This window comes from Acanthochromis polyacanthus, chromosome 13 (assembly GCF_021347895.1).
Source record: "Acanthochromis polyacanthus isolate Apoly-LR-REF ecotype Palm Island chromosome 13, KAUST_Apoly_ChrSc, whole genome shotgun sequence".
NCBI lineage: Eukaryota > Metazoa > Chordata > Actinopteri > Pomacentridae > Acanthochromis > Acanthochromis polyacanthus.
Genome location: NC_067125.1, coordinates 28,901,876 through 28,920,115, shown reverse-complemented (window position 1 = coordinate 28,920,115; position 18,240 = coordinate 28,901,876). Strand labels below are relative to the sequence as shown.

At 38.8% G+C, this 18,240-nt stretch overlaps 2 protein-coding genes across 4 annotated transcripts; one reads left to right on the top strand and one right to left on the bottom strand.

The window, feature by feature from the left end:
* Positions 1-23: 23 nt before the first annotated feature.
* On the bottom strand, positions 24-5,842 carry usp16 (ubiquitin specific peptidase 16). 3 transcript variants are annotated; one of them, XM_022189204.2, is made up of 18 exons: positions 5,718-5,842; positions 4,885-4,951; positions 4,589-4,785; positions 4,399-4,502; positions 4,193-4,305; positions 3,859-4,094; positions 3,692-3,784; positions 3,448-3,578; positions 3,256-3,343; positions 2,724-2,805; positions 2,508-2,599; positions 2,378-2,431; positions 2,115-2,282; positions 1,338-2,004; positions 1,025-1,119; positions 797-883; positions 564-708; positions 24-479 (listed from the first exon to the last, which is right to left on the bottom strand). In XM_022189204.2, the coding sequence occupies exons 2-18, from the start codon at positions 4,943-4,945 to the stop codon at positions 358-360; spliced, it is 2,535 nt and encodes an 844-aa protein (XP_022044896.2). In that variant the 5' UTR covers positions 4,946-4,951; positions 5,718-5,842; the 3' UTR covers positions 24-357. The 3 variants fall into 3 exon arrangements, with proteins under 3 accessions (XP_022044896.2, XP_022044897.2, XP_022044895.2); XM_022189205.2 differs by lacking the exon at positions 5,718-5,842 and adding an exon at positions 5,208-5,347 and having other exon boundaries at positions 3,448-3,575; XM_022189203.2 differs by lacking the exon at positions 5,718-5,842 and adding an exon at positions 5,208-5,346.
* rwdd2b (RWD domain containing 2B) lies at positions 5,450-9,470 on the top strand. Its single transcript, XM_022189207.2, has 4 exons — positions 5,450-5,918; positions 6,031-6,098; positions 6,724-7,092; positions 7,192-9,470. Exons 1-4 carry the CDS (start codon positions 5,709-5,711, stop codon positions 7,442-7,444), a joined length of 900 nt encoding a protein of 299 aa, XP_022044899.1. The 5' UTR covers positions 5,450-5,708; the 3' UTR covers positions 7,445-9,470.
* The last annotated feature ends 8,770 nt before the right edge of the window (positions 9,471-18,240 follow it).

The window sequence follows — 18,240 nt, the reverse complement described above, 5'->3', positions numbered from 1 at the left end:
GAGAAGACAGCACACAGAACAGGTTCTCTCATTCTGAAGCATTTAATTGCATGATATTGATTAAAAATAGACATTAGTTTTGTTCCCAGACTTTCATTTGTCTCCTAAAATGATTAAATTCCGCATCACAATCAGTTCAATGTCCATCTTGAGTTTGATTGCACACCTTGCCATACTCCTATGAGTGTGAGAAACAGATTCCTTTTTCAGACTGTGTGACTCCACAGTGATAAATATGTCACCACTGTCAAATCCCCCCTCTGTATGATCACTGATATTTCATCACACCCTTACATGGTGGAGCTGAAGTAGCAAGTTGGTGTATATGGATTTCCTGAGTAGTGAGGCACAGTTCAGTTAAAGGATCCTTTCATAGAAAAGGAGGTAGGCTTGGCAGCTCTGGACTTTGCTCTCGCTCACAGGCTGAACACTTGTATCGCTGATATAGAACCAGGACCCTCTGGGTGGCTCTGCATCTCCTGAAAGTAAGTGATAAGTTAGCAGAGATAAAGATTAGGGTCCACATAATCATTCTATTGACTGTCACACCTAGGTATACCCACCTGCTGCAACTCCATTGGATGAGGGTTTAGGGCACTCGGGGCGTACTTTCACATAGGCTGTGTAATGACCCGACCTCATTGTTCCACTGTGTTCTACAATGCCATACAAACTGTACAAAATCTGAGTATCTCCCTCTGTTATACCCTGTTTGGGGAAAAAAAATATGTTTGTGCTCAGAAATTCACAAATAGCCATATGAGAGTATTGATATATTATAAAATCTGTTACTTACCTTGCATTTAACTGCACAAAAAGGAGCGAGATCCAGTATCAGCGGAAAGTTGACATGTCTGTTCACTTTACAAATACTGTATCCATTCTGGAGGAAAACAACAAAAGTAGTCTCATGAAGATTCCAGAAAGTGCTTCAATGGATTGCGAAAGAGAGAAAAATGCCAACACAGTCAACTTGATCAAAGATGTAAATTAAAAAAAAAAGTGCTGACATTTTCTGTTTTACCTGTTGGAATCTTTTCAAATGAAGGGTAAGGACTGGTGGTGGAGAGGAAATCAGCATTTGTTTCAAGGCATCAGTGTAGATATTCTTCTTAGATCCTAAACATAAACATTGAACTTTATTGATCCCAAACTGATAAAGCAAGTAGCTTCAATAAAAATGCAGCAAAACATTAGAAAATGTTTCAGATACATATTCATTGGTGTCATGCCTTGTTGAAATTACTAGATTTGTGATCAACATTTTTTTTTTAACAATATCATAAATGAAAGCAGATTTACAATATATCATCATTATGGAGAGAAAAGCTACATGCCTCCAGCCTTGTCTTTCTTCAGCTGCTGTTTAGTGCAGGTGACACAGAGCAGGCTGTTGTTCTGTGTGAGGGTTTCTACCTCTGTGAACTGAAAAAGGCAGGACTGTACTGAGCAGTCCTGTTTCTCTGGAGGTGTCCTCGTAGCTAGTGTGCTGAACGCCAGCTCTGGGTCTTGGTCCAATACAGTATATTCTTTAGCCTCTTCTCCTTCTTCTTCAGACACCACACTTTGTTCCATACCATCAGAGTCTTCTATGAAGGCGTCATCCAGGGTCACTTTCTCCATTTCATCTACCAGCTGAGTGTCCTCATCTCCTTCCAGATCCATGTTGGATGTTTCATCGCATAAGGTGTTATCCTTTGACTGCTGCTCCTCGGACAAGACAGTGAAACGGTTGCTGACTGACGACATATCTGATGCATTGTCAGTCACTGAATCCTCATCCTCTTCTTTTTCCTCCTCAACCTGGATTGTGTCAAGGGCCTTCTCATCCTGTTCAGACTCACTGACTGGGCCAGGATTTTGTTCTTCCTGTGTTTCATTGTCAGCTTTTTCATTTTCCTTTGGATCTATGGCAGCTTCTGTCTCTTCACTCTCTGTGTGACTTGGAGATGCGAGACTGTCCAAAGTGACTCTGCCCTCAAGCTTCTGCTGCCTTTTTTGATGCTGTAGATCGAAACGAGGAAAAAACAGACTATTTAGTTTACACTCATCCCTTAAGAAGATGACTAAAGGAAGGAGACAAAAGCTTCCTTTGGATTCATTCACTCCGATACCTTTGCCTGCTTTTTTGCCTGCTTCTTAGCTTTCTTCTGCTGGTACTTGCTGCCAGTCCCAGTGGGAATGTCATCATTCCCACTGGTCAAAGCTGGGCTGTTTCTGCCATCTTGGCTCAACTCACTTGTCTTCTGAACTGTTTTTTTTGGATTCTTCTTTCTGTATGCCTGTAACATAAAAAAGTGTCCAAAAAGCAGTTGACACCAACAAACAAAAAAAAAATGGCACAACAAATTGTCAAAAACACTCCTAAATGCGTTACCTCATCAGAAACAGGAAGGGAAAGATCTAAAAACCTCTCTGTGACGACAGACACCTGTTAGAATAATGGACATTTTTAGTAAGCGTTCAACTGGATATGTTCTGCTTTAGTTTTTGGTTATTAAACGTACCATTTTGCACTGCTGGCACATTATAGTGCTGGTCGTCTCCCCACCAAAAACTTGGTCAACGAAGTTTTTGACAATTCCATTTTTCTCATATTCTGAAATCAGAATGCACTTGTCAGTGGGTCACTTTTCTCAGAAAAAAATAATAGTATAGATTGTTGTTGTTTTTTTTTTTACAAATATGACACTAAAAGATGTGTAATTTGCTCAGTTACTTACCCTTTACTAGTGCTTTCAGCTGATCTCCATCTGTACCTTTTCTAGATTGTTTCAATGCCTCCATTATCCCCGAGCTTAGTCTCTGTAAACAAACAAATCTTTGGTGAAGAATAAAGAGACCTTGCAGATATGAGATTTAAAGCATGCACATAGAATCTCAATTTCAGCCTCTTCACACTTTGATTTTAGCTCTTATGAAAACTTTGCTCTGTGAAAATTAACCAACCCTTCGAGCAGCAGAATCTCTAAGGGAATTAAATGAGAGGGAAATAAAGGCATTTTGTCCCTAAGTTTGGAGTCTGACTGACTTTCTACCGGTGAGCTTCAGTAAAAAATGTACACGCACAGTGCAATTCACATCAGCTGACTTACATGCAATGTACCTACTGCAGTACTTTTCTGATGTCACAATTTTCTACTGCCATGTCATTAATAGGTAGTAGGACAGCTGTCCAGTTTTAAGTACACTTTATAGCGCAAATATTTTACTAGTATGATAAATGGAGATATTTGTTTTAAATTTAATGCCCACTTTAAGTTCCTCAGTTCGCATCCCATCCAGCAGGTATCGCAGCAGCTCCTGGCTATCTTGCTGCTGAAATCCTTTGAACCTGGCAGCCCTGCAACGACAACATAAATGCATAAATAACATTTAATGCAGTAATGCAAGGCAGCATATTTGAAGAGGAACTTAAGTTCTACCTCAAACTGTAGCAACACTCACTTTTTACAAACTTGTGTGAACAAGTCCCGTGGTGTTACAACACTCTTCTTGGATTCCTGGATCTCACTGAGAAGTTGACACATAGCCAAAGTCAAGGATCCAGGCTGCTCTAACTGCACTGCAATGGGCTGCTGCAATCAGGATAAAAGCAAGCCTCTTAAGCAATAAACACTGTGTATGAGATAGGATACATCCATTATTTCTAACATTAAAAACAATTATTTAAAGTATGATGGCAACACACCAGCTCTAAGGAGTCATCCGGTTTGATGTTGAGACTCATTTCTTCTGTCACTCTGTTGAGAGTCTGTCTTAGGAGCGGTGTTTGGGAGAGATTCTGGAGGAGACAGTGACACCAATTATTAACTTTCGTTTATTTCAAGGCTAGCTTTCTATAAGGCATGCTCTTACCTGAATAACTGCGTTAAAGAAACAAGTGTTTCCAAGGTTGCTCAGTCCTTTTACTGAAACACCATGCTTTTCTTCAATTGTGTTGTTCTGTGTTTGCGATTTCCCAGCACTCTCTTTCTTGGTGTTTTTCTTTTGTTGATCCTTGTTTTCTTTGTTTTCCTTGTCCTCATTTTCCTCTGCTTTTATAGTGTCTGTCTTCTGTTCAGCTTCCAACAAGTCAGTGTTCTCTTTCTCTCCTAAATAAGAAAACATGTGTGCAAGGTTAGAAGCCTTTAAATCTAATAATATATTTAGATTTAAAAAATAACATTGTTAAACTTCATCATGTACCTACCTTTTGGTGCTCTTTTTATCAGATCTGTAGATGTTTGCTTTTTCAGGTTGGTCACCAGCTGAGCCAAATGCCCCGTTCTCGAGTACTGGACTTCATCATCGCATATGTAACACCTGCAAGTTTCACAGCACATTAAAAAACACATTTTTCTCATTTCAAGCACCTGGTCTGTATTGGTGATTGTCACACCACAACAACATACTCACCACACACTCCAGTTGTCCAAACTGATCACCAGGCAATGTGGATCTGACCGAGGAGTTTCATAATGCTTAATGGCATGCTTGTTCTCAGAATTTCTTCCACACCCCTGGTAGAAAAGTCACGATGGGTCATTTAGAGAAGAAGCTACTTCACACTGTCAAACTGAATGATCAATGAGAAGAATAAACTCACTCTATGGCCACATTTCAAGCACATCCACATTCCTCCTGTTTCTTTATCCTCTTCAGCTTCCTCTGACAGAGTGGTGCTGATATTTTCCTTGTTTTCTTCATTCTTACAATCTTGACAACTCGTCCAATCAATATTGCCAGAAAGTTTCTTAAGAAGAGTTTGGTCTGTTCCTTTCTTGATATGTCTGCACGATGGAACTATAGAGGTAAACAATCACAAATTAAAATAGGGAAAGTGACACCAGGCCTTCCACAGGTTGTTTTATGCCATGAAGACTATTATGATATATTTTTTACCTGTCAGGTCAATGTCATCCTCCTCTCTGGAGCTCTTGTCTTTCCCCCTTTTCTTTCCCATTTTCACCTAGGCACATTTAGAGATGAATAGAAATCACTGGAGTGGACTGAATTAACGCTAGCTTTGGCTAATAACAACATCATATTATAATGCTACAAACAGACTTTAGTGCCCATAAATTCCGTGCCAGAAGAACACACCAAGTCATGTTACATTACACTTCAGGACTATGCCCATGGTCCTGTCAGAAACGAAGCTTATAACATTCACCGTTTTCAGTTTCGTTTACTTTGAATGAAATCTCTAATCCGGTTATACTTACTTTACATTACTGGCTATAGTCAGAAAATGGAAGCGTTCAGGCTAGCAAACAAGTTTACGAAGTTTAAAATTCGCAAAAATCACTCCGCTGATTTGGTAGGGAAAAAATCCCAGTTGACACATGCAAACAGAGGAACAAAATGTGATGCTGTCACTGTTTCTGTTGCTCAGTCCGTGCGCTTCCTGTGTGCGTCGCTTAAAAGAGTCCGAGTTGAAACACACCTCGAGTACTAGCTAGTGTCAGGCACTATTAGCTAAACTTGACTGTGTCTTCTGCTTTCGATGTATCGTTTACATGAAAATCTTAATTGTTTTAGGCTTAAGTATATTAATTTAAAGAGTAAAGCAATTTAATGTTGATGACACGAAAATGTATTTAGTTACCCGAAATGACAGCGTAATGCGACAACATCTGTGATTTTGAGGAGAAACCTGTTAAACAGTTAACAGCTCTTATATTCACGGTCGTAAAAGTCGAAGCTGTTGTCTGGGCTTTACCAACATGTCTTACTTGGAGTGGGCTGAGTCTCAGCTTGCAGAGATTGAGCTGCTAACCAGCATGTTCCCCACGCTGGATGAGCTGGAGCTCACCGACCAGCTTGCACTAGCGGAGCTCAGGGACTACGTGGAGAGTTCAGCCTCAGCAGACAGCCCTCCTCCCTCCAGACCGCAGTTTCTCATCAAACAGAAGCTGGACTCTGCAAACACGGAGGTGGTAACCGACCGAAACTGTCACAATATGTCATAGTGATTCAAAATAATGAATTTTGTTTTCAATAGTTGTATTGTTTTTGTATGTTGTCTTATTTTATTGTTCCATTCAGACGGAGGTCATTATGTCCTGTGCTTATCCATCTGAATATCCCTGTGTGTTACCAGAAATAACAGTCCGGTAAGCCCCTTTCCACATCATGTTAGTTTATGGCAATTAATCTCATATAAAAATAAGCAAAATAAAAAATGAAGACACTTAACTACTTACTTTAGTTTGTCATTTAAATTTGTAAAACACTTGCAGACACTCTTGGTATATTTAAAAGCTATGTTAAATCTGTTGTTTTCAATTTCCACTGATCTACTGATGAGCAACAAACTAAAGACACAGGAGGAATGATTTAAGTGACAGGCTGAAAGTACAAGTTGTGGCCTTGTTGAAAGTCAAGAATTCTGCAAAGTTGAGCGCAGACAGCATTCACATGGCTGCATGTAAGGATGTTTATTTGTTGCTAGATGATATGTTATTAACAATACAAAATGCTGCTGCAGCAGGAAATGAAGAACCTGTAATTTTCTAACAGTGTGTATAATTAATCATCTTAATCAACTAATTAAGAAGCCTGTAATTTTGTTGAGATTCTGTTGTTGTTATGTTCTGCTATGGTGTGGTACAGATCTTTTTGTCTTATGATAGGTAGTATCATCAAGCTCTCAATGAAAAGTCTTTGCTCCCAAAGATAGAAAGTTCCAGTTGGCTTAAATCTTTCTGAAATTTTCTGAAAATATGTTCCATTTTCTAGGTGTTCCAGTCTCAACAGGGCCCAGCAGACAGAACTCCAGACACATCTCAATGCATACCTCACAGAAAACTGCCAGGGGGAAGTATGTGTTCTCTCTGCTGTGGACTGGGTGAAAGACAACTTGCAGGTCTTCGTTAATAAGAGCTTATTAGTGACACCAGTTCCCAAGAAAGAGCCTGCCTCTTCACAGCCACAGGAAGTTTTCAGCCGCCTGTGGATCTACAGTCACCACATCTACAACAAGTCAAAGCGGAAGAACATCTTGGAGTGGTCCAAGGAGCTGTGCCTGTCAGGATTCAGCATGCCTGGGAAGCCTGGTATTGTGTGTGTGGAAGGTCCTCAATCAGCCTGTGAGGAGTTCTGGTCCAGGTACCTTGAGTGTTGTTATTTTTAGCAGCTGATGTCACAGCCAGAAGCCGGGTGAAGTGCCAAGTTGATTATTTTTCCAAACTTTTTCCCATTTCGCAGAGTCAAGGTTCTGACATGGAAGAAGATCATGATTCGACATAGAGAGGATATTCCCCTTGATCGTCAGGGCGAGGACAGCAGGACTGTTGAAAGCATAGACTCCCTGCGCAAATTCACTGGCTTTGAAGAGGCAATGTTTGACCCTCATGGGAACAGAGGTAATCACATGGACCTTGGGCAGCTCTATCAGTTCTTAAATGAGAAAGGCTGTTGTGATGTCTTTCAGATATATTTCGGGATTGAAGGAAGGTAGTGGTCAGACTTAGATAATAAATATACAGTTATTTGACAGGTGCCTTACAAGTGAAGTCACTCCTTCTGAAAGTACACATTTGTGGTCATGTGTTTGTTGAAGTGGGATAAAAGGCAGAAAGAATGCTTCTGCAATCTGGGAAACTGTGTTCCTACTCTTTGTAGTTAATTGGCATATTTTTTTCAAAAAAGTAGCATTAAAAAGATGTTTGAGAGTTTTCTCAAGGACTTCAGTTTTATTTGCAATTTTAATACTCCTGCATGTGCAGCAGATCACACCTTGCCCTAGGTGTTTCTTTCCTCAAATGGCACCGGAGTGTATTACAAACAGGCTATAATAGGATTTTTAGGTCTGATACTGCTTTAATAATTGGACAACATAGTCAACAATATGCTGGATATCTGTTTTTGAAATCTGTTGATTTTTCTTGTTATGAATTATAGATAATATAACCATGGAAAGCCTTTCTCCAATTTTCTTTGAATGATTAGTCGTTAGATAAATTGTACATTATTGAGGATTACAATCTGGCAATTAAAATGTGTGGATATTGAACATGAATCTTAATTTTACCCCCTCAAGACAGAGAATCGAAAAACATATTTATATAGATTCGTATGTTGATTTTATTACTCAGGGATCATTTCAAATATATGGTACTGATTGATATTATCTTACTGATTGCATGAGCAAAATGCTAATACATTAACTGCTACATACAGTAAGCACTCATACTGTGTTTTTGAAAGGCTATATCATTTCCATGGTTGACACAGACACACATAATTGTACAAATAATCTCCTCGAAGGAGTTTGAACCCTGAGTGAGCAGATTTCAGTCTCTGTTGAAAATTAACTGATGAAACTAATGAAAGCACTGCTGCGTCATCAGGGCTTTAATGCTAGGACTGTACTTGAAGACTTGATGAAGTCTACTTCCATCTGAAGTTGTTTGATGAAAGGAAGTAATAAGGACACACAACTTGAAGCCAATGCTATTTTTCAGTAGTTACATGTATCACATAGATTACAAACTAGCTTGATCTGTGATGCCCAGCAGATGGCAGCATTATATAATGAAATTTGGCAAACATGGCAATCTGAGATGTTATCTGTTAACCTGTTTAAAATGGATACAATGCACAACTTAAATCTAAAAGGCATAAAAGAAACATGTAGGAGTAGTAAATTAATAATTTAGTTCAATGCAAATTCAGCTATTATTTGGATCAGATATAAAATTGTGCTTAAAAGACTGCAATGAATCAGCTGTGTTGATATTGCATCTGTGTCCTTGTGCAGTTCAACAGCAGTGTTTCAAGCTCTTAAACAGCCCACACTCTTCTATCTATTAAGTCATTTGTACATCAAGTTTAATCAAAATGTATCCTAGAAATGCTAATTAGTGAGTAGCTACTAGATCCAGAGATGACTTTGAGGAGGGGTTGCTTATCATGCTTTTAGTCCCAAGCCTCTGAGAGATGCTGGTTGTCTGGTTGGTCTGGTGCTCGTGCTGATGTTACGGGTTCTCGTTTTGCTCTCAGAGAGTGGATGTTCATTCTGGGCAGAGGTCTAATTGCCCAAGTGGAAGGACTTTTAACTTAAGTCCTTCGAAGTCTCATCAGAGGACCCTTGTGTTTATTAAGGAGAGCTCAATTCCTAGGTGCCTCCGTTAAGACTTAGTATTCTAAATTAGGATGAGCAACCTCTTCTAACCCCTCATTTTGCATCTCTTGGTCTAACAACCTTTCCCTAGTTAGCATTTCTACCAGAACGTCTCTAAGCAGAACCAGTCAGCAGATGACTGTATTGCACATATGGCTATGATTAAACAACAACACAACAACTTAAACTGGCTTTATTTTGTCTTGTTTAGTTCTAACTAGTCTATTTGAGGACAGATTAGTCACTGTCACAATGATGTGCATCATGATGAGAGAAGACCAATGGAATATGGAATGCCAGCTTTTGTAAGAAATCAGTTAAAAAGTTGTTTTTTTCAATAAAGACAGTTGCTTTCCTTCAACACCTTTAATTTGTTTTGTTTAACGCACAGATAGCTTTCAAAATACTTCAATTTCTCTTGATTTGTTTTTCTTGCTGGTTAGTCTGTTCTGTCCTTCGTTGATTTAACTACACAGCAGCCTAAAGATTGACTTCAAAATGCCAAAGTGTTCATTCCAAGGAAACCTGCCAAGGAATGTCTGACATATGGCTAACTAGAAAGCCTTTTAGTGCTCTTTTGCTTACTCGTGCACACTGTAAATGTCCTCAACCTTCATTCCTTGAGTAGCTGAACAGATGGATAGCACTTGTGATATTCCAGTATATGATCCTGATAAAATGACTGCTGTTCCAAATAAAGTCAGGAATGACTTTGGATAGTCAAGTGGAAAATGGCAGCATAGTCCTTGCCACCTGCTCCTTTTCATCAGAGGCTTATTGCTGATACCTACCTGCCTAATATAACCGCAGTAAATATGTTGTTTTTAATAGTTTTGGCTTCATTGTCTTCAATAATGATCTTAGGCATTGTAGCAGCGTTACTGACCAGTATTGCACTTGTAACTGACTTTCAATTTGTTTGTTTTTTTCAGTTGTTTCTGAACTCGAGCACTTATTATATATTTTTAATATGATCGTGTTTACATTAACAGTAACAGTTACATTATCAGATGAAAGGATGCATTGTAGGTAGACCAAAAGATTTAAGGCAGTTAGAATAAATCATAAAATATCTGTTTGGGTGCATATTCTCTGCAGTTAAAAACTGACTTCTGTGATACATACACAACACCTTCCCAGGCCTGTGCTGCAAAGTCACTTCATTGCCTTCCAGTATTGTCCTAAATTTTAGGGGTTGTATATTTAAAGACAGGATCTCAACCAACATCTCATAGTGAAGCTGAGCTACCTCCTCTGGAATGAAGGACTTCTCCACTAGCAAAAAACAAAATCGACAGAAAATACATGTGCATTGAAGAAGAAAAAACATTACATTTTAGGGAATGAGAATCGACTGTTGTCATGTGATGTGACTTATCCAGTTCTACCACTCTTCTCTATGCAATTTCCTCCAGGAAACCCTGGAGGGACAAAATTTCTACACCGTGTACTCAATGTCTCAGAGATGGGAGTCAGCACTGTTGTCAGTGTCATTATTTCAGTTCATTTTTGGAGTGCAGAACCAAAGCAATGAAAAAATATCACTGGCACTACCCTTCAACTTCCAGGGAAGTAACACGACCACTGCGCTATATATAGCTGCTCTGTTCATTTTATAGAAGTGGGATGATTATCCTGCCTATCTGGACACAGTGAATTTGAGCTCCATGTCAATGAGATGGTTCAGCAGATCAAGGTTCTGCAGATCTGGAAATTTATGGGGTGCTTTCCTTTCTCAGGGGCCTCCGTGACTCTAACATCATTATCACAAAACTGCAGACACGGGATGGTGCAGGGGTGAAGGTTGGGGCAATGGTGGCATTCATTTCCCTCCACTTACTTGCCTCACAGCATCTCATTGTTCTGTGACATATTAATATCTTCACATTAAATGAAAGCGGAGAACGGAGCTGTACCTAAAGGGCTAAGACTGTTGGTGAGGCTCTTGTGTATCTTTTTAGCCCTACTGTTGATTTACCGGGTCAACACTAAAGCTGAATCATAAAAAGGACTTTCAGCTTCTCAATCAATCAGCTTTGCTTTTGGAGACTGTGACCCACTGACATTTCAAGAATATCCCAGTTCTCATCACGAAGCTCATCACCTGCATCGACTTTCCACATGTGTTCACATCCCATGTTTGATGCAATGAGCTATTGATCAAAACCCAAACATGTAGCCCTGGTTTAATGAGCCAGCCTCTGCGGTATAAGAAGCAAAGGTACTGCACATACGTGAAATATTTCCTCCTTCAGAGCAGCACATGATGCATTGTTCTTTTGACTAAAAGCAGCTTTAAAGCAGATGGAGTCTGCATCTGCAAAAAAAAAGTTTATGCTGTTTCCACTGTTTTCTGTTGTTTGCCCTACTTGGAACTACACCATTTTATCTCTCCAGTATAGTCACTATAGCAATGATGAAATGCCTTTGAAAATTCATTGTAAATAGCATTTCTTGTTGATGAAGAGTAAATAGCTTGGAAGATGACTGAAGAAATCATTTGTTATCCCTTGTTCTTGAAACCCATTTTGGCAACTCTTTGTGAAAATCATTTTTACATTACACTTCATTCACACATGATTTAGTAGTATTTTTCTTTTTTCATCATTTCAGACAATAACCCAATTCTGTAGGTCTATTGAACTGGTCATGCATATAATTGAATTAGTTTTGAGCGTCATGGTGAGGTATTTTAACATAGGGATTTCATCATGTCTCTATAGCTGGCACTCCTTCACAGAGCCAAGCTAATACAAATAGTATTGTTTTGAATTACTTGAAGCCGCAAACACCGAACAGAAGGTTTTGAGAATAGCACAATGAACAGTTTCCAAACTTTTGCTTATATCTTTACAGTCATGAAAAAGACATACACCACGGTGGATTCATACCAGGTTGTTCTGTTCCTAACATGAACAATATTCATTGTTCTTTGCAGGCAGTTGTTGCACATAATGAATAGTTCACATTTCAATCTTTACAGACTCCTTTATGGAAAAGCATGATTCATCCTGTGTCTTTCTTGTAGCACAGTTGTACTTTTTTTCCTTTACAAGTTATTTTTGAGCATTATGTCATATGTAGAGAATTATGGCGATAATGTTATTTATGCACACAGTCATCTGTGCAATCTTTCACTGCATTTTGTAAGCTACTCCATAATGCCATAAACATGCAAGCAAATTAAAGTTAATTACAATGATACCGTAGATTAAATGTGTCAGGAATGCATTAATTTACATCCATAACTTGAGGTTCAGCATTGATTATTGTGGGCAAATCTATCCCAATGTCAGAAGAGCTGCAAATCAGAACTCATTTTCAAAGCATATCAGTTTGTCAATTCACTACGCGCTGCATTACCATTTTCAATTCAGCTAAAATAAACTTGACAATCAAAGCAATTAAAAACACAATCAGCTGTGTTTCCAAGTGTTCTGTGCAAACTTGGCCTATCCGCTCTTTGGGATTCCGGACCTTCTCTCCGGATGACCCCTCAAGGTGAACTCTTGTATGGTTTTTCATCCCATGAATACTAAATATGGCTGAATTAAACATTTTCTCTCTTCTCACTACTATTTAATCAGTTGTCTTACTGAGCTGTCTGTCTGGAGTTAATCCCCGAGGCCCACCATCACACTGACTGGCATCATAAAGACGACTGGCACGCTGCTCTGGAAGTATTTAAGCCTTAGCTATCCCATTGGTCCTTCCCCTCTTTTTCGATGCGCTCTTTAGCACCTACAATCCTACAAATCATAAGGAGCTCAGTTGCATGCTTGCAATGTGCTATGTCACCCATTGACCTCGTCTCAAGTGCGATTTATCTTTCGGAAGCGCTTTAATAATTATATATATTTATATTATGGAAGTCCTTGTATGTATGTAGTCACATCACAGCAGATTTTTATTTCTATTCTATGCGTGTTTTTGCCTTATTTTAAACATTTTCAAGAAAGGTCACTGAATATTCCTTTGGTGGATTTTGCAGCACTGGATTCACTGGTGGTCATCAAGCACAGTTTCATATTACAAACCACAGATTGAAATGAATCATGCAAATGACAAATGTAAGACTGACTGCTGGGGTCAATAGTCACAGGAAATCATTACATACGAAAGAGAAACTCAACTTCCAACTGTACAGCTGCAATACTAAGTAAACCGATGCAGTTTTCAACAAATTTGGTCTCTACTTAAAACCACCACATGTCCAAATAGAACATTTCTGACTTAAGCCCCCAATTTCACACTCTCTAAAATTCATTCACAACTTTCAGAGCTCCCAGATGTCACTGTACCTTGAACAATGCTATCAATTAAATTCCTAGTTAATAGAAAACTAAATATGAAAGTATTAAAAGAAAAACTGATGTCATCCTATGGCATTACTATACATGCTGAAAAAGAAAACATCCAGGTAAAGGGGAGGGGGACATTGCCGTTGCCTAATGTCCATTCACATTGAAACAGCTGGCATCCTGCAGGCACAGCAGTTTGTCTGAACCTTTTCATTACGCTGTTCACACATTAATATTCAATTTGCATTGGAGAGCACCAGTTATTTTTAAAGGAAATACTGTACCTACAATGAAATAAGCAAGAGAATTAATACTATATTGATAATTAAAAATGTGGTTGCGATTGTTTTGCCATTTTTTCTTCCTTAAATCCTCACTACTGTCCTTCTTATGTAATAAATGAGTCACTTTCTCTTACTACTGATGGCTTTGCAACATCAGGTTGTTGACTTTTAATGCGCTGACACATTCACGTAAACCTCACAATCATCTTCTTGACATGCCAGCGATGCAATCAGTGACAAACATGCCTCTAACTACAGCAGTGCAGCGATGGTTTCAGCTACACGACATTATGAAAGTGGTTACGAATGACTGAACTCTGCTCTTCCGAAACATGACAACTTTGACAACTATACAGCAGCGCATGCAACAGAAGTGAGGCACTGTTGCTTTTGAGAAGATGTTTATTTAAATAATCATCTAATCCCCAGGAGTGCATCAAATATTTGTTTTTTTCCCCCTCTACCCTGTATTTTCAGAGACAATGAACAAGTGAGCTAGTGGCACATCCTCCTTTCCAAAAAAAAAAAGAGGTGTCTTCATTATCCCCTGATTAACTGGCTAATAATTCATTTAGCCACCATCTTTTCCACATTCAGTCTAATTGCTGCATGAACATACATCATTTCCTGTGGTTTCATTAGCTGTACACATTAGCTGCAAAGGGCAGACTGTGATGATAAATGGAAAGTAGTGTCATAAAAAGCATCAAAATGATATCTTGGAATAATCTGTAAGGATACTCACTTTAATAAAGTTCAATGCAGCCTTTGTACTTTAACGAATAAATGTTTCCCTATTAACAAACTAATGCTAAGATTTCCTCTAGCTGTCATTTTTTGGAGGAACCTCAGTCTCCCACTCACTAATATTCCAACTTTAATTAAGTCTCTGGTGAGTTCCTTGGAAGAATCTCAAGTGCTGAAATTCAAACAGATGGCAAGCTATTTATTGCATACCTTATGCCACAGGTACAGTACTAGCTTTTTTTCCTCCCGGAAGACTTACCAAGACAAGGCTTCCCTTTATGTTCTCTCCAGGGCCTGCACGATTCAAAATTCGCCCAAACAATTCCGAAAAGTTTGTTTTAATTAGATCTAAAAATATGTTACAGAATAAATCAAATGGTAGACAGACAATCCCATGGCAGGCTATTTAAAGATGCACCGCGGTGAATGTGAGTCAGTGTGGATGAATGAGTTTAAAATACAGTGGGTAGCCGGGTTTCAGTCATCAATCCACGGGCCTGCATGTGGCCTGATTCGAACAGCAGACTCGCTGCCTCACAAAGTGGAAGCCCTCATGCAGCAAACAAGGGAATTGTGTCTGACTGTACACATTCATCTAGACTAATGGCATGGTGATGCATCTGGGGGGATACACAGGCTCATGTTCTTTGTTCCAGATCATTTGACTCCTTCTAGCTTCCACTCGGCCCTGTCACAAGAGGAAGTGTGAGTGATCTGTTTAATCTCATCAAATATGATTAGGCAAAACACATCTCAAGATGATATCCTACAGCTCCCTGATCCAGTAGAGATACAGATGAGGTGCAAATGTAGCAGCTGTAAGTCACACGTGGCCGCAGAAGGTCTCAGGTGTGCTTCACCTCTATTAGCTTTATATGAAAACACATTTTGTATAAATGTATAAAAGTGAGAATTCTTTAAGCTGATCTGTTGGTGGGTATTTTCACAAAGCCATGATGTTTCAAAAGATTACCTGCCATTGGCATCATCATCATGAGATTTTTTTTCTTCCTTCAATGAGTCTTTTTCCAAGGCAGCAGCAGTGTTGTAAACACGCTGTTATTATTCTACCTGATTCTCTATTAGAGTGAGCTGTCAATCAAAGACAAAACCATTTGCACAAACAATGCAATTCTGAGCTTCTAAGGCCAACGATAACAGACTCCTGACACTAAGTTCTAAAAAGGAAAAGAACGATATTGAAAAACTGTGAATTTCATCTTCTACTGTCTACTCTATATACATCACCTCTGGGTGCAGGGCAATAATTATAAGTTAATTCCTTCAAAATATTTGTTCTGCCTGGCAGGCAATATGAAAGATGACACAGTATTAGTATGGCCAGAAAAATCAGGTGGATTGATTGTTTCTACTTGGGAATATTGTGATTATTGTTATCTGTAAATACAGAACTGACTAAAGGTTGTGAAGAATCACTGGGTTACTTTGCAGAGTCACTAATACCTATTAAATCTGTAATTAAAAACATGATCCAGAGGACAAACATTTCTTCATCACTTCTGGTGAGCATACTGCATCCCACTCCATCTCTCAAATCCTTTTATCCTTTTGCTTGCCACACAAATCGCCCAGTGAATTACACAAGGCAATTTACATGCTTGGATAGTGAAAACAAGTGGAATTACTGTTATTTTTGCATAAAGTGTTGTACTGTTAATCCAAAAAGAAGGATTCTACTATTTGTGTCAGGGTTGGAGGGCTTTTCTTGCACAGTCTTGCTATGGCTCCTCCAGTTGTCACTAATCTACAGCAAAACTGTGTGATGAAAAAGAAAAAAGAAAAATACAGACTGTTGACAACGGTCGAGTCCACGTTATTGGGGGGAAAAAAAACTTTACTTTTCTACCAGAGTCTTGAGGATGAGACTAAAAAAAGCTGCTGAAGAAGTCCACAGTCTGACTGTTTAATTGCACTGGGATGGAAATGCAAGAAAACTCACATGGACTATTAACTCAGGAATGGATGTTTTAAATTTTAAAATCAGAATTGTGCTGTAGACCTAATGTGTTTAAGTGTTATAATTTTTTTTAAGATATCAATTTGTCCCTGAAGAGTTTTGTCAGAGACTTCTGTTCTGCCATGATAAGAGCTTATTGTGAGCTGGAGGACTGATATGGACCCTGCCTTCAGGGTACAGTGGGGATCAGTTTCCTCCATTTAGTAAGACTTACAAGGCCTCCTCAGAGGTCATGCTGTGATTGTTACATTGCCCAGGGTATGGTTCTCACATTTCAAGGGTAAAGAAAAAATCCATTTCCCAACTCACTATTTACGATTGCACATAAATTCCTCCTCTCAATATCCAATTACTAAATTATGATGGATTTTTAGCATTATTTTCTGCCAGGCATTATTCAAGACAGTCTATCTCAATTTACATAGCTTAACGAAGCACTGAGCTTTTAATAATGTGAAGGAGTGCGATAGTGGGAGCTGATGTTTATTTCAACTGGCTGGGCTTTTGGTGGTAATGATTATGAAGTGAGCATTGGGAACAGTCTCTGTGAGAGGAGAGGGGGAGTCAGGCGTTGTGTGAAGCAGGCAGATGGTTGGCCGGACAGTGTGTTGATAATGGCAACATTAGTCTGCTGGGAAGCAACATTATGCTCAAGGTCAATGAGAGCTGAAGAATGGAGGATCATAATGACTTGGGTCCTGTGTCCTGGAACGAGATCTCCCTTAAAGGATGCTCAGATACTTAATATGATCTCAGTAATCCGAGCAAGGCTATCACATCCATCCTCAAATTTCAAAGAGTTCATTTGAGCCATTGAAGCAGTGATAATGGACTATAAAAGGTACTTTCTTTTATTTTTCTGAATTGGCACGGTTTACTGTACATGTACTATCCAGATTACTACTCAATTCAGGATATTATAATAAACATTTGCTTTCGTCAAATGCAAGTTTGATATGGTGTCATTTTTGTAATGCTCACACACAGACCATTAGAGTTTATGCCCATATATTGGGCATTAGTTAAATACATTTCTTAGAATTTTGAATCTTCCCATATGTCCTTAATATATTCATAATGCTTTCCAAAGCAAACTTAATTTTATGCAGACTGCATGTTATGCATTCTAATCATGTATATAGCATCCATAGTATATATTTATACTGCAGGAATAAATATTTACAGTAATTCACAAGACATAAGTGCTAGTAATGCTTGTATCCATTTATATATGTACCCTTACATAGTTCACATAAATATAAAGACATCATCTGCACCTATTAACTCTACAATTGCTTCCACTCCATTTTACTGCTTTTTTTTTTGCTCTACTTTTATTATTTATTTTAGTATCTAGCTGCTAAATGCATCCCATCTGTCTTTTTTTGTTAGTTGCCATTAATGTTTTCATTTTCAGTGAATATCTCCACAGGGATTAATAAAGTTGGATCCTAAGTGTCATAATTTCACTTCCTTTTTAAAGCGACCACCGGCATCCCAACAAGTAGTTCGCCTCCAGTTTTCCACACCCAGCCTACTTCCTCTGTCTACTTTGTTGAAAGAAGGGCAACAGCAGCCTGCTGTGTTGACATCTGCGAGTAGTTTCATGAAGCCACTTCAAGCATATCGAACTGAGCTCCAGCGAGACAGGGAGGAATTCAGAGGAACTTGAGCCTTCCTTTTGTCACCCTGTATTAATGCACAAATCGTGAGGCAGGCTGAGAGCCTTAGGCAATCTTCCTGAGGAGCTTCATGGTTTTTTAATCTTTCTACAAGTTGGACACTTTGCATATATTATTAATACTAAAGGCTGAGTAATAC

Excerpts from the sequence above, each read along its gene's own strand:
- usp16 (XM_022189204.2), bottom strand. The coding sequence starts at position 4,945 with ATGGGAAAGAAAAGGGGGAAAGACAAGAGCTCCAGAGAGGAGGATGAC. Across the intron at positions 3,344-3,447 it reads TTCACACAAGTTTGTAAAAA|GGCTGCCAGGTTCAAAGGAT; the intron begins GTGAGTGTTGCT and ends TTGTCGTTGCAG. Across the intron at positions 884-1,024 it reads ATTTGAAAAGATTCCAACAG|AATGGATACAGTATTTGTAA; the intron begins GTAAAACAGAAA and ends GTTTTCCTCCAG.
- rwdd2b (XM_022189207.2), top strand. The coding sequence starts at position 5,709 with ATGTCTTACTTGGAGTGGGCTGAGTCTCAGCTTGCAGAGATTGAGCTG. Across the intron at positions 5,919-6,030 it reads TGGACTCTGCAAACACGGAG|ACGGAGGTCATTATGTCCTG; the intron begins GTGGTAACCGAC and ends TGTTCCATTCAG. Across the intron at positions 6,099-6,723 it reads TTACCAGAAATAACAGTCCG|GTGTTCCAGTCTCAACAGGG; the intron begins GTAAGCCCCTTT and ends TCCATTTTCTAG.